This window comes from Pleuronectes platessa, chromosome 1 (genome assembly GCF_947347685.1).
Source record: "Pleuronectes platessa chromosome 1, fPlePla1.1, whole genome shotgun sequence".
Classification (NCBI taxonomy): domain Eukaryota; kingdom Metazoa; phylum Chordata; class Actinopteri; order Pleuronectiformes; family Pleuronectidae; genus Pleuronectes; species Pleuronectes platessa.
This window is the reverse complement of record NC_070626.1, coordinates 24,822,469-24,838,322: the sequence shown is the minus strand read 5'-3', so window position 1 is coordinate 24,838,322 and position 15,854 is coordinate 24,822,469. Positions and strand designations below refer to the sequence as shown.

Genomic DNA, 15,854 nt, shown 5'->3' with positions numbered 1-15,854 from the left:
AGGTAAAGCAACACAGGAATGGATAAGTATAATTTATTTTAAGTTGTCTGGGAAGTGTGTCTATTACATCACCTCAAGGTTAAAGGGATAGTTCACCCAAAAATGTAAATCTACTCATTATCTACTCACAACTATGCAGGTGTGTCTTTATCTCTTTTTTTTGGGGGGGGGGGGGGGGTTGAGGGAAGTGTTTGAGTCCACAAAACACTTTTGTTTCTGCTTTTGTGAGCCCTGACATCTAAACTCGATTTAAATTATAAACACATTTAAAGTCCTATTTGAATGTCAGGGCTTACAATCACTTGGATGACACCACAGGAGCCGTATGGAGGCTATTCATGTTTTTTCCTGTATTTTTTATACGTTTGAAGAATTGGTCGCCATATACTTCAATTGTATTGGATTTGACTTTGACAATGTTTACCCCTGGAACTTTGAAAAACAGGTTTTTTTTTTGGACTCAATCACTTCACCCACCCCTCCAATCGAAATAGTGGTTAGTAGATAATGAGTGGATCCTTTTTTCTTTTTGGGTGACCTATCCCTTTGAGCCACAGTCATACCTTTGGAGTCATCACTGGCGCGACCGGCTGTGCAGTGTTTGCGCACGGAGCTCCGGTGTCCCGCGGCCCTGTGGTGGTCCAGAAACCCCAGATCCTCCAGTCGAGTGGAGCTGGTCGCTGCAGACAGAGGACGGATCGGGGGGAATGGATTAAGGAGTGTGAGCGAGAGATGCAGCAAAACGTGCAAAGACACACAAGCACACACACACACATACACAAGTGCCAAATTCGTTGCTCGAGTCAATGATTGTAACCATGGCGACGGGAGACATAAACAGCTGTTGCTCTCAGTGATAAAAAAAATGCTCAACGACCTTGAGAGGAAGAAGAAAGAGGAAAAGAAAAGCAACTCATCTGGTCGTCCTGTGAATCTCGAGGTTTGAAATGACCGCATGTTTTCTTTTTGCACTTCAGGACATCGGATCTGTGATTATCAGTGGGAACACGTCGCGGTGCTGCAACACAAAACTGTGTCCGCTGTCAATGACACGGCTGCACAACGTTCTGCACAACAAACAAGTGAGGCTCACAAAGGCTGACGTGATAAATTCAATAAAGAACATGATGCACAGAAGATCCAGAAACCAAAAAGAGAGTCAGAAGAGTTGTGTACTCCCACATCGGGCCGATCTGCCCACCCACTCACATCACAGAGTTGACATGTCCGCCAGGCTTACTTTCTGCAGTCTTCAAGACATTTAGCAGTCTCAAGTTCAGACCACATTTAAGGAATAGGCTTTATGTAATCAGTTATCTATTCCGGATGTTACAGCATTTCATTATACAGCGTAACACAAAAAAAGGAAAAGATCTGTGCACTGAAACCTCCTCCAATGGAACAGCCCTGTAACAAAGACTATTTCATCTTTGTATTAATAAAACATTACACATTTGTAATGTTGTTTGCACCGTGTCTGAGAGGTCTTCATTTATTTTTGAGCCTGCAGTCTCTGGGGGTTTGGTTATTTATTGCATTAATGATTATGCAGATGCAACAGATTATGAATTGATAATTGGACAAAATACGTTGAAGACAATATCCATCCATCCATCAACGATACTGCTTGTCCTCTGAAGGCCCAGCTGACACTGAGTGAGAAGCAGAGTGCACCCTGGACAGATCAACAACCCATCAGAGGACTTGACCACTGAAGACTGAATATCTCCAACATATTTCTATATATTACAGTTCATAAAGATGTCCATAGAAAATGCACCACATGCGAATTGAAGGAACTTTTAAGTCAGGCTGAATTTGGTCCAGGATTCTGCAGTGCATTACATCTTACTTGTGTCATTTTTGTTGGTTTTGTTGTTGTTGTTTTGGCAGTTTCTGCCTTTATCTAATTTAATCATTGCCAGGATTTACCTGAGAGCCAGCAGAGATGGAAGAATTCTAAAATAAAAAGTTAACTATGATTCAAAGCCCAGAAACACACATCAGAAACTAATGTCAGAATTCCCTGGAGTTCAAAAAAATGTCCTGTGCTGAATACATTTGAATTCACAGTCACACACCGCCTCCGATGGGTTGGAGGCTCTGAGAGTTAGATGTCGTTCTTGGTCAAGTGCTCATCTGTCTTTGGACCGGCTGGCGGAAAAAAAAGGTGAACAACCTTTGTTTTGTCATCTCCACCTGTTCCTATTGTTTTCTTTCTCCCTGTTAGAGAAGGTAAAACCAATCTAAGTCGTTTATAGATCCAGATCCAGGCATGAGAGAGAGGAACAGCTTTACAGTCGCTGTGTGTCTGTGCTTGTTGGGACTTCTTGGGTTTGTAATGAAATTGGTTTTCTGTATATATAGGTTTGCTTTTATGAAAATTGCTGGATTGTAATACGTCTGCCGTCAAGTGATGAAACAGTAACAAGTATTTGTATCAAAATATCAAAAGTATTATAGCTAAAATACTCAAACTGCATCAAAACAATATTCTGACAGGAGAGCGATTGTTATTTTTAAGAGTTTGTTTACAATGACATGTCACAGACAGGCCCATTTCATTCATTGCTTTAATAAAAATTAAATAAAAAAAATCCTGAGTGAAATGTGAAAATCTGGCATCACGGCTGCCTCTAATCCCTTCAAAGTGGGATGAAAAAAAGGCCTGAGTCACATTGCACTCATTTATAAAATACCGTAGATGGAGCGGCCCAACAGAGAGCAGACAAGAAAGTGCAGCCCCTGGACAGACCATGACCTCACATTGCTATAATCATGTACACGTACATGTTAGATGCAGCCGCTGGTAATCTCGGAGCATCTGAGGGAGCCGCGGCACAATCTCTGACCTGCTGTGGGCTTAAGGCTTTGAGGCAGCAATTATGGCCACAGGCTGGAGATGCTGGCCAGCAGCATCTTTAAATACCCTCCGTCAGGACAAATCACCAAATCATACGTGTGCCACTGACTTTCATATAAGGGACCTGAACTTCCTGCTTCTTCTTTCTAGAACAGGGAGAAGGGCTCATTGAAAATAATACGGCACTTACAGGTTTTCAACACTTCAGATCATATTCTGATTTATCCAGCATCTGTGCATGTGTGAATGAAACCTGCTCTGTGGAGAACCAGGAGGACAATGAGAGGCTCCCTGAGGCAAAACACATCAATTACAGTGGGAACGTGGTGATATTAATGGACCAAAAACATCAGGTACCAGCAAATAATAAACCTCAGAACACCGAAAAACCCAAAGTCCCTTCCAACATCCAGAGGAGGGCTTTTAGGACTGGGGACACGGAGGATATTGCAGTAGTTGTCGAGCCAGAGCTGGAGTGGAGGACTGAGGATTGAAAGAGCCTTCGCAGTGAGAGGATGGAGAACAGTCTGCAGCAAAACAGTGTGAAGGAGGTGTGGAGTGGGATGAGAAAGCAGCCGGGCCAAATGGCTCACTGGACCAGAGACTCAGTGGAAGGAATTAAACATGTTTTCAGCTTCGGGTTGACACAGGGACAGCTCATCCCAGTCCAGCCTGATGGGACCCTGTCCGCCACCACCTACCCCGCGCCTGCTGCCAATCTTTCTGTTCCCTGCTGATGACTGGGTGGTTGATTACCCTACAACCCCTGTTGATCATTTGTCACGTTAAAGGTCAACTCCGCAGCCCCGGGCCAAGCCTCCCGCATCCCTTATATGGCAATCAGCCTCAGAAACTCATCTCACACCTTTTCAACCTTAAAGCACAGTTCGACATTCAGAAAACACCCTTATTTACTTTTTGGCAGAGTTAGAAGAGAAGATCGATACTAGTGTTTGGTTTGAGAGAGCGTTAGAAATGCTGGACTAAGCTGATGCTCCACAATCAGGCTATTTGTTTAACTCTGTTTCCAGGTAGCTTTGCTAAGCTAGCTTGTAGCTTTAACTTAATGGACAAATGTAAGAGTGGTAAGATAAGATAATATAAAAGTCCTTTGTTAGTCCCAAAACAGGGAGATCAGCAGAACAAAAGGGACTTACAAAAATATACATGAGAAATGTAACTTTAGTAAACATGCAATACTTATAAATACAAGGAAATATAAAAAGTATAAAAATTACACCTGCACAGACACAATTGACTATAATGGTATCATCTAACCCTAAAAAGCAAATAAGCATATTTTCCAAAAGGTGTTACTTTAACACAGAGACTGGGAGTAAAGATGGACGACATCACTGCTCCCCAAATGTGAAGCCAAAAGTGTCTTGATCGCCCCCTGGTGGCTGGCTGCATTATAGGTCATCAAACCTGGCTCCCCTGTTACTGGATAGGACCGGGATCAAACTTAAAATGTCAAATTAGGCTAGAGGATCAATACGTTTATTCTCAAAGATGTTTTTATATCATCTTAGGCAATTTTCTTGTCCCACTGATGTTTGAGTATTTATTTACCTGGTAGGTTCGGTGTTAATCAGTTATAAAACGGGTTGATTGACGGATTAGACAGACTCACGGTGCCGTGATAGACCGTCCATTGACCTCCATTGCCTTCTTACATTGTCCAATTGTTGAAAATGGGATTTTCCGCTGCTTTAATAATGGTAAATGGACTATTTTAAGAAGTGCTTTCCCATAAAATTGACTAATCAGAGAGCTTTAGTGCACCAGTCGCATTGATCCATTCACACAGCACTAATGTATTTTTTCTCTCACCATTCATACGCCAGCACTAAGCAATCGCAGGCTATTTTGGGTTCATTATGTTGCCCAAGGTCCCTTTGCAATAAGGGCTGAAGTTCCAGGGATGGAACCACTGACCTTCTGGTTAGAGTCCTACAGCAGGTTGTTATCGTGCAGCATCTATCACCCTGCTGAAGGGCTCCATCTTAATGTTGATATGTATTGAAAGCATCAAACATACTAATCCTCTGATTTGTTCCCACTTCCTCCTGTTCTTCCTACTGACTGCCACCATACTGCACATTTAGCTTCTTGCCATATTGGCTCCAGTCTCAGGCCACTAGGCGGCTGATGAAGCAGGTGACTTGTACTAATGACCAATTCTACAAAACTGTCCTCCATTACCTTTTGTACACCTGTACTTGCAGGAATCAGCATAATCTCAGGGAGCTTTGAGAACACGAGCTGTGACGCAGCCGCCATCTACTCTACTGTTTAAATCGTGAATTCATTAACTGCTAAATTAAACCTGAACATCTGCAGTTTTACATAAGTCAACATACAAGGAATATGCTCAGATTGTAATTAACATCTTTTGCGTTCATTTATTTTGTTCTGACGTTCTGTTGCTGTAGCTCTGCGGCTGTATTTTCATTACATCATTCATTTTCTGACACAGCAAACTTTAACTACCGGAGCAGATGCTTATGAAACCTCTATTCATTATATTCTTAACCGCAGCCAGTTCTTCTTTGTTGTGGCCTGACACTATTGCTGCCTTAACAACTTTCCATCTGGGAATAATGAAAGTTTAATTTAGTCTCTTGTCGTCTTAGCGCGTGCCATAATGCACACGCACCAACGTTACTCTTTCATGAGCGTGGAGCAAAAACTCTGGCGGCCGCGGCCAGAGTCGCTTCATCTTTATTCTGGAATTTCATCACGAGCGCCTCAATGAAAGCACCAGCTGACAGGGGGAACTGGCAGGCGTTACTGTGAATCCACTCCTTGGGGAATCTCTTCTTTTGCTCCCACCACAAATGAACTGACATCTAAGGGGAGAGAAAAGAGCCTCGTGCACCAGCAAAGATGGTGACTGGAGAGGGAGGAGTGGTGGTGGTGGCGGCGGCGGCGAGGGGGGGATTTTTATGACAACTCGAGGCCTCGGAGGACATTTAACTGGTGCGGCTCACTGTGCGCATCCAGCCTGGGCACCGGCATGTGGCGCAGTGAAGCTAAAGTTAGCATTCTCTCTCTGTGTGCTGGGTGAATAGCTGGGAAATGCCAAGTCAACAATCAACTCAATCAGTTTGTCATTCAGTCAATATTTATCGGTGTGTTCATTTATCACGCGGGTCACAGCTGTCTCATTCACACGCTCATTAACCTACTTCATCTTCAGCGTAATGGAAGCTTAAGCGACTCACTCGCCGGCTCACTAATTAACACATTGTGTCACGTTTGTATTTTATCCACGCAAAAGTGAGAGTGTAGAAACGATCACGTGGTGGTTTCACTGGGGGGGGGGGGGGGGGGCTCATGTGTGGGACTGTTTCTTGGCCGGGAGCGGCGGCTTCCTGGCGTCTCCGCCGGTTTACTTTGGAAAACACAACGTGTTAATTAGTGAGCTTTGGTGGCGCTGGTAGGCGGACTTGTCAAACTATTAACTCGCTCACATAGTAACAGGTGAAGGAGTCGAGAGAAAACCTGAAACGCACCTGCCACAGAATTGGGCCGAGGCATCACCAGGGAGGAAGTGCTGTGCACGTGGTGCTGTGGGAGGGGCCTCTTCGGAGCAGGTGGCGTCCTGGGCTCCATGATGTCACTCCGAGGTAAGGCCTCATCTGGGTGGGCGGTCAGATGGTCCTTCGTGGGCCCGACGTGGCGCTCCTCGCTTACATGGCCCATCACACCGGCTCCGCCCACCGGGCCCTCGTCCTTCGTCAGGAACTCACTGGAGGCGCTGCGCTCCTCATTCTCAGAGGAACTTGTGATGGTTGCTGAGCCGCACAAAGAAAAAAATACGACTTAGTCAAGCATCCAAAGAGAGAAAATGATTGGGCTGAAATTTCCCTTCAACTGCAACAAATCACACGTGCTGGATAAACATTGAAATACAGTGTTTGATCCCACTGTTCACTCAAAACCCATCATTCAACGGGTTGTTGTTGTAGTTGTACTTGACGCGCCCTTTGCCCCCTTTGGTATTTAACTATAAATACAAACTCTATTTATGGAGAAAAAAGTGTCCTATTTTAGGAGAATCAGAGCCATAAGCAACAAAGACAGCAGTGTCCCAGTTTTGACAGGAGGGAGCTGAAGGCTTGAGGCTGAAGTGGCACAGGCAACACAGAGAAACGAGCTTTGGGGTGGGAGGAGACAAGGACTTCAAACATCTACACTCCCATCAGCATGCAGGAAGGTGTGGCCCCTCACCAGTCATATCTGGGATTTCTGATAAGTGCTTCCACGTCGAGTTAATACGAGCTGTTGATGTTTTGGTTTTTTTAAGCTACATTTTTATGCATGGTCAAGTTTTCCTATTAGACACGCTCCGCCTAGTGTAATAACCAATGTGACCCATTTCCATATGAATAGATATCATTTGACCTGGAGATTCACAGCAGCAGCAGCAGCAGCAGCAGCAGCTCTCACCTATGATTCCACTGTCCTTGCTCTCCAGGGTGGAGGTGGGGCTCTGAGAGGAAGGCCCAGGGCTGCTCCAGGTGAGGGGTCCTGGAGCAGGACCGGGGGCAGGGCTGGGTACAGGGCTGGAGAGGGTTCCACTGGGGCTGGTGCTGGAGCTGCACTGGTGTGAGGGTAGGTGTAAAGGCTGGGGCAGATGTGGGCCTCCAGCGCTGGTGCTCAAGGTGGAGGTGGGGCTGTCTGAACAGGGGGAGGTGGTGCTGCAGGTCAGAGTGGAGCTGGGACTCCCCCCCTGGGCAGAGGTGTCACACTGGAGGGAGAGACATAAGATATAGATGAATAACTAAACTCAAAATGGGTATAGAGACAGAAAAACTAAAAAGAAGAGGAGAGATGTAAGAGAAACACACCTACAATAACTTATAGTCTTTTTTTTTAAGAAATAGTAAATTGACAGTGTCAGTTGCCTTCCCTTTAAGCAAACACCCCACTGACAGTGTTTGCCTCATGCACACTATTTTCCCTGATTGTGACTATGCACGCAGATGGAAAATGATAATTCCAGTTATTTTCATCCTGGCTGTCATTTTCCCAGTTTTGCATAATGACGGCTGGTTGTGCTGAGGATGAAATCACTCGCTGCAGACACTCACAGTTTAGGGTAAAAACCACCGTGCACACATTCTGCTGTTTGCTTCCCGCACTGGGACAGATGTTCACAGAGACCTAAACGAAATGTGAAAGATTTTTTTCCCACACGAGCCAGGATGTATTTGAAGCATAGAAAGTCCAACCAACAGAGCTTCAGAGCGCTCCAGAGAGGATGCTTAGTTAAAATTTCACATCTGATTCCAAATTATTTGCAAGTTCCAGGAAATTGTAAATGTGACGGTGGATGAAAAGCCCCATCACAGTGTGAGCTGGTCTCTGGGGACGGGATGCATTTCCTTTTTTGGAGCTGGCACAGATTGTGTTTTTGGATCGCAGCTTGGAGCAACTGCTTGTTAAAGTTTGACAGTAAAGTAAAAAAACAAAGATAAAACAGATTATTTTCCAAACTGTTCTAATGAATGTCCATGGTATCATATCTATAGACAAAGAGTAAAGAACCTATTGTATATATAACATACTGCAACCTAGAGTAGCCCTGTAATACATCATTAAACTTATATTAGAAGATTATAATATTACACAGCCAGAGAGATCTTTATTTACCTTTCCTTTTTTGTGTGTTTTTTCCATTATTGTCTTCTTAGAGGATAAAATATGATAAATTAAAACAGATGTTTGAAATTACTAATGTCTAAGTTAATGTTTATCACGATACCAAAATCCCTCAGAGAACAGAAATTCTTGATAAATGCAAACGTGAGGAGAAAAAATAAAGAATAATTTTTATTTAAGATATTCTTCTGTGTATTTTGCTCACGAACAATTCAGGTCTCTTCATTACTGATGCAACGTTCCAGCAGCACAGAGACTGGTGGGAGACCAGGCCGCTCACTGTTATTCCCTTTATACCAGAGCCTCATCTATCTCAGCCAGGACAACCCACATTCCTCACGTGAACCTCGCGAGCTCTGTGAAACTGACTGAATCTGGAGCTCAGCTGGTGGAATGAGGCTGAGAAAATGGGGCCAAGGCTGAGCAGCGCAAACGCTCGGAGACGGAGAGACACCAGCACATTGCAATAACTCTCATCTGCAGAGGGGTTCAACCAACAGGGCAGTGAGTAGAGAAACGGAGCCCCGAGCAAGAGCTGCAGCAACATAATTAATAACCTTATAAAATATATATCGATCCGTTCCTCCCGGGGGGGGTTTGAGTGGTCCGATCACACAGTATTTAACGTGGCTTTGCAGAGAACCTTTACTGAGGGATATTTAAATGTTTAAAGGACACATTAAGTGGCAATGGTTTGCAAAAAAAAAAAGAAGGTCATTTCATAAATCATTGATTGGCTTTGTATTTGACTTGACAGCAAAGGGCCAGCGAATCCATATTACCTTCTTTTCCCTCCTGTCCTCCATAGGAGAGCTAGCAGTGCCGGGCGTCGCTTCTCCCAATAAGAAGCATAGTCTGGTCATCAGTTCCTGGGTAGAGAGGGAGGGGCCCAGCCGGGGCTCCACGTGGAGGTCTGGGACACACACACACACACACACACACACATTTAGGACACTCAGATTAACGGGCTAATAGAAGCACGAGGGGCCTCATGAAACCTGCATCTCACTCATGCTCTGGTTTTACACTCTGTCAGCACCACTAGTGAACTGTGAGAAACGCATGCAATCCACAGGTCAGCGCCGCCCCAGCTGCCCTGATCATCAATGCACACACAGTGGCTTTCCAGTCCCTGTTTGGGGCGGCGGCAGCGAGGGGGTTGTGTGAGGTTGTGAGTTTGCCTGTGCCTGCCAGGTGCTCACAGTGAAGGGGACGGGCCGTGAATCTCGATGAGCCCTGTGTCGACTTTGGAGCAGGGAGAAGGAGTGTCCTGCCCCGGCCTCGGCTCCCGGAGAGATCGGCCTGACCCGGGTCATGTGCTGCATTCTGCTCTGAGGCTGCGACCTCCAACCCGAGCTCCTCCAAGGATCCACACCCACCTCTGCAGAGCGAGGTGAGGCTTCTCAGATCTCTGCACTTCACCGAGCCTGAGCGTCCCCTGCGTCCTCACACCTCATCTATGTGCTGTCCTCAGCTGAGTAACATGCATACTGAGTAGGCATAATAAAAACAGGATGACAGGACATCACGGATTACAGGGACAGCTCACTCCCCCTCACAAGACTCTTTGCGTTCAGACATCACATTAATTTCACTGTTGCTGATTCTTTCTCGTTCCTTCCTCCTTGTTCGCCCGTCGCCTTTCAAAAGGCACCACACTGCATCGCTCTCGCGTTAAACCCCAATTGTTTGCCCAACACAAGCTCAGCCTGGAGAGGATCAGTCAGGAGGGACATGCATGGTCACTTCTGTTTCCACAAGGTGCCCCAGTTACAGCCTCTGTCAACACTTCACAGCTTCATCCAGCAGGGAGGGTGGACGTGTCTTTCAGAGAGGAGGGTCAGGGGAGGAAACTTTGCATTTAGTCAGCAGGGCACCGAGACCCAGTCTGGAGTAGCATGAGGACACACTGACTGTCCAGCGCTGTTCATCAAACCACCTAGCAGTTGCCATTGGCAACGGGAAGCTGAGAGGTGCCTGGCAACCGCGATGGTAGAAGCTTCATAAAACCAGTTCAGCCTCAGGGAAGCCTCCTGGTCAACCACACGACGGGAAGCTGCCGGAGTTGTGGATGTGATGTTATTATTACTTTAACCTGAACTGGAGGATGAACGTGCAGAGAAGTTGGGTCAAAGACTCTGAGATGAAACTCTGAAGGAAACAGCACGGATAACATGGACAACGCTGTCCTCGCACATCACTGCACATCTGAGAGGACAAAGTTAAAGCAAAGCCTTTTAGGAGCAATTAAAAACACACGTACGAACATCCACTCTCTGCTGGGTGTCATCGTTCATGCTCGTCTCACCTCATCCTCACTCATCCTCACTCATCCTCACTCATCCTCCCTGATCGATACCTGGAAAAAAACAAGACACGCTGCTCAACACACGCCCACACGCTCCTGTCCTCACCTCTGTGGTCCGTCTTGCCACGGCACGAGGCAAAGACAAGAGGTTCCCTCGCACTGGAAGAGCCCTCCACATACTCAAGCTTCTTTACCCGTCCTTTGGCCACGGCGAAGAGGGAGCGTGGAGAGGGAGGGAGAGCAGGCAGGGTGGGAGGGAGGGAGTGAGCGGGAGGGAGGGATTGAGGGTGGAGATAGGGAGGGATATGGGAGAGAGAGAGAGAGAGAGAGAGAGAGAGAGAGAGTGAGAGAGAGAGAGAGAGAGAGAGATTAATCCTCCCCAGATGAGATCTGTGGTGCAGAATTTGAATTGTGTCCCAGGAGTATAAAGCAGTATGTACAGAGAGAGAGCCACGCAAGGAATCAGTAAATTCCCTGTACCGTGGGCGTTTATCTATAATGTATTGACACTGCTAACGTGTGTGTGTTTGAGTGTGTGTGTTTGTGTGTGTGTGTGTGTGTATGTGTGTGTGATGACAGGGACAGCGGTGCACTTCTATTGATGTGTGTGGGTGTGTCTCAATTTATGCATCCGAGGGTTCTTGGAAGCACAGACTCTTTTGGACTGCAGCTCGTTGGGGATGAGATGTTTGCTTTATACTCAAGGTTATTGTGTGTGTGTGTTTGTGTGTGTGTGTGTGTGTGTGTGTGTGTGTGTGTGTGTGTGTGTGTGTGTGTGTGTGTGTGTGTGTGTGTGTGTGTGTGTGTGTGTGTGTGTGTGTGAGTGTGTGAAGCTGTGGATCGAATCTCTGTATCTGTCTCCATCCTGCAGTTTGATATTTGATTTGAAACGAGCGTCAAAGAAACCAAAAACCTGACACCGCATGTTTTTACTCGCTGTAATTTTCCTCCTCATGTTCGCTCAGTGTTCAGGGAGGAAGAGAACAGATCACAAGGCAGTGCTGCATGCAGTGAAATGTAATAGCACCTTTTTTTCTGAATGGCTGTACTTGCTACAGGACACTGCCACCTAGTGCTGCGTTCAGGGGGAGGCGCCACAGGTGAACATGGAGTTTGTTTTCTTTTCATGCAACAATAATCAAAGTTTGTAATTCAATTCAAAATCCTACAAGATCTTTTGTGGTTTTGACTGTTTTAATAACGAAATAGTAAAGTGCACAGGGATATTTTGGGCTCAGTTTAATGAAAGGATCAAATATTAATGTAGCAATGTAGAAAAATCTAAATGATGGTCTGAAAGGATTTTGGGTTATTAATGCTCTCCAATCATGTGTTTTACTTATTGCTGCTTTAGTTTGATTTTTTAATTATGCATGGGCGGATTCTGAAAACACAGAAAGCTGCTTTCACATTTATCTGCTGAAGGAGAAAAGGTTTCATACAAGTGTCATGTTTGTGACATCACAGCTGGAGACAAGTCACGGTCCAGTGTGCAACCACCACAAGTGGGGCATGGAAACCTGAGAGCTCCAGTTCACAGACACTGAGACCTCGCTGTGATGTAGGAACCCAAACATTTGCCAAACAAAACATTAATATATTCATAGATTGATGATTTTTCCATGAGCGAGAGGAAACCTTTTCCTATTCGTCCACCAACGAGGTTACGCTTTCACTCCTGTCTGTTTATTTCTTGGTTGGTTTATTTGTTTGCAAGCAGGATTATGCAAAAACGACTCAACTGATTTCCATGAACTTGTGAAGGGTTGGTGCATGACCGGCATGACCACAGGAAGAACACATCACTTTTTGATGTGGATCCAGATCAGCGGGCTAATCCAGGATTTATTTCCCCCTTTATGCAAAATTACAAGAGTTTTTGCTGTAGTTATAGATATTTTCACTGATTTCCCAGAGAATAATAGTGGATCTTAATGAGAAATAAAAAAAAACATGCTTTGGGGAATGATTTCCATAAGTGTGTGTGATTTAGTGCAGATTTATTGAGTATGATTTAAAATAATAGTACAGTTGGGCCTTTTGTTATTGAGCTTATTCTTAGATCAGCATAGAAATGGAGACGTCACGTAATCAAATGAGAAAAGCTCCTGCGTACATTACACACTGTTTGAAATTCCAATTCACAGGGATTGGAATTCGGGGCAAACGTGTTCTACAGCACATGTGAAGCACATGACAGCAGGTTGTTCTAATAACCAATCGCATTAGGTTTATTTGGCACAGATGGATTTTTTATCTCGACTTAATAGATTTTTTTCTTCCCAATAGAACATCTCAAATCCGACCCAGCTAATTGGGGTTCCTTGCCTTAAGTTATCTTGTTCAATCATTTACTCTGACAATCTGTCACATGTTCTCGGGCCCTGAGGGGACACGGTCCGGGGGTTCTTCTGTTTTCTGTCACATGCATGAAACAGCTGAACGCTCAGAAGCTCCCTGTTAATCAAGGCAAACCCATGAAAGCATTCTGCTGTTTTTTTGCAGCTACTCCCCACGGTGCACTGCCTCTCATCATTCTCACTTGTTCGTCCTGAAACCAGGCTTTGTTTGAGTCGCTGTATGCATTTCAGATCAACCCACCTTGGAACCTAATGCAGGAGTGAGAGGGGGCCATGTCGGCCTGGCGAGGGAGAAGAGGTGAGGACGGCAAAGAGATGGACGCACCCCTGGTCAGTCTCTTTGGTTTTACCGAGCTGTCGGGGTAGCTGCCGTCGTGCTCCTGGTGGCGTCGGCCCCGTCCGGCGCCGCTGCCTCTCTGCAGGGTGCTGTGAGTGTGCACCTCAACGCCTACATGGGGAAACCAAAGGGGAGCGTGTAGAGAGAAGGTAGAGACCAGCAGGTGTAATGGTTGAGGAAGCATTATTTAGAAAAGCCTCGAAATGGTTCAGAAGAACTGTGGCTGAACAGCAGCTTTAACATATGTCTCACATAAGGCTGCGGCAGAACAGACATATCTTGTCTTGGAGGCATGTTGCAGAATGAAGTGATGGAAAGTTGGCAACGACCGAGGATCTATTTTAAGGGGAAAGGGATCAGATTCAATATTGAAGTTGCACTTGTAATACTTCAATTTAACATTTTAATCTTATTGCAGACATTAAAGATGATCCTGTGTCTTCAAAGCCAGGTTATTACAGAGACCTTCTTGTTTATCAAATAATATATTATATTCATATATCAACAGATTTTATTTACTTCTTCTACCTTAATATTTATCATGTGCAATACGTAATCATTAATCATATCCATCATGTCACCTAAAAACAATGTGTAGTAACAATCATATTCGCCAGACCACAAATTCACCGTGCAACATTCATATTATCTATTATTTTTTATCTAAATAAGCTTTAATACCCTCTTTTCACCATCGTTACTTCAACTTGTATTTACTTTTATCGAAGAACTTTATTTTATACTTCTTATATTTGTGTTTTATTATAAAGTTGTTTATCTTTTATATCTGTGCATTTCCCTTTGTGAATATTTATAACAAGTTGACACACATTTTCTAATTTCCTTGCAGAATGAATCTCAACAGTTTTTTTGTGCTGTTGACTCCATGAGAAATAACAAAGAGTCAGAGCACCAGTACCTCGTTTTACAAATACACTTAACAAACTGTTGCATTGTTCATAAAAGTGCAAAGAGATCATCGCTTGAGAACTTTTAATCCTCCTATTTGAAGAAGCGTTATCGCTCTGTGAATGATCACAGCCATAAAAAAAAGCAACGTAAACACACTATATCTTTTTAATGAGACTGACACAGTTCTCTATCTTCCTCTATGTTCTCACCCAGAAGCAGCGCGTTATGAAATATTAATGGGCAACATGGTTGCTCTAATACTGAGCTCTGCTGCTTCTGCTCGTCTGTCTCCACTGCGCAGTCTGAATTCGGCTCCGTGCCGCAGCAAGTTGACACGATCGAGACACAAACTCACAGTTGACAGGACGACGCTCCACTTGTTTCAGGTCCCATTCGAACATCCAGCTTGTTTACAGCAGATGAGAGACACTTCATGTCACAGAGCACAGGTTGTTCTCGTTCATTCACAGATTCCTTGTGAAATCCAGAAGGTTTTTGTTTTTTTTAGTAGGTCAGGATGTTTGCCTGACCCACTCTAACTTTGCCTGACACACTTTACATGCAAGCAGCGGGACACTGGGCGAAGGACAGAACACGCTGATGAATGAGGCTAATTGAAATGGCTCCACTTGTATCACCCAAGAGAAGAGAACTGGAATATTTCCATGAAACAATGCAAGACCTGCGTGTGACAACATCAGATAAATCTCCACATGCACGTATGACAGATCAGAGGACAGCACATTTATCCCTTATGCTGATAAAAGCAGAGATTACATGTTATTAAAGCAACAAATACACAGAGACACGATACACAGGTTGATTGAGTTGCTCTTTTCTCACCTGAATGTCTCTGGCTCTTCTTTTCTCCACGTTTTCCTCCTCCCTCTCTCCTGTTTCCAAACACCGCTCTGAACATCACGGTAGTTGCTGCTTTACTGTCTGTGAAGTAATCAACATGTTCATTCGATTTCAGGCAACATTACACCAGCTCTTAACTCCTAACTCGTCTGCTGGAGGAGCTGAGCTTAATTGATATGAGACCCTTAATGAGATTTTGTTTTAACAATGAAACTGTTCACAGATAAAACATGATGACCCTTTGAGATGAAGAGTGAACTCACCTGTTCTCAAGTCGTCTTGGATGGTTTCACGTGGTTCACGTTAATCCACAGGACGCTGGAGGAGAAGCTTCTGTGCAGCTCCTCAGTCACAGAGTGAGGCACGAGGAGGCGGAGACGTGCAGCGTGCACACGCGTGCATGTCCACGTTAGATGTAGGTCTCTCCTCTATTAGCCTCAATCATAATAATGACTAGCAAATGTCTAATTAATCTTGCTGTGATAGGCTATCATGTTATATCATGTCACTTTAGGCCCATGTATCAAACAGGGTATCCTGTAC

General features: G+C 44.8%; 1 protein-coding gene across 1 annotated transcript in view; it reads right to left on the bottom strand.

The window, feature by feature from the left end:
• The window catches only part of LOC128445727 (protein TANC1), a 33,234-nt gene extending 17,865 nt beyond the window's left edge, over positions 1-15,369 (bottom strand). The window contains exons 1-7 of the mRNA XM_053428538.1: positions 15,294-15,369; positions 13,443-13,649; positions 10,948-11,040; positions 9,316-9,446; positions 7,319-7,619; positions 6,382-6,663; positions 564-680 (exon numbers count right to left, since the gene is read on the bottom strand). Coding sequence (XP_053284513.1) covers positions 564-680; positions 6,382-6,663; positions 7,319-7,619; positions 9,316-9,446; positions 10,948-11,040; positions 13,443-13,649; positions 15,294-15,369 — 1,207 coding nt within the window. The remainder of the gene's footprint in view (positions 1-563; positions 681-6,381; positions 6,664-7,318; positions 7,620-9,315; positions 9,447-10,947; positions 11,041-13,442; positions 13,650-15,293) is intronic.
• Between the last annotated feature and the right edge of the window lie 485 nt (positions 15,370-15,854).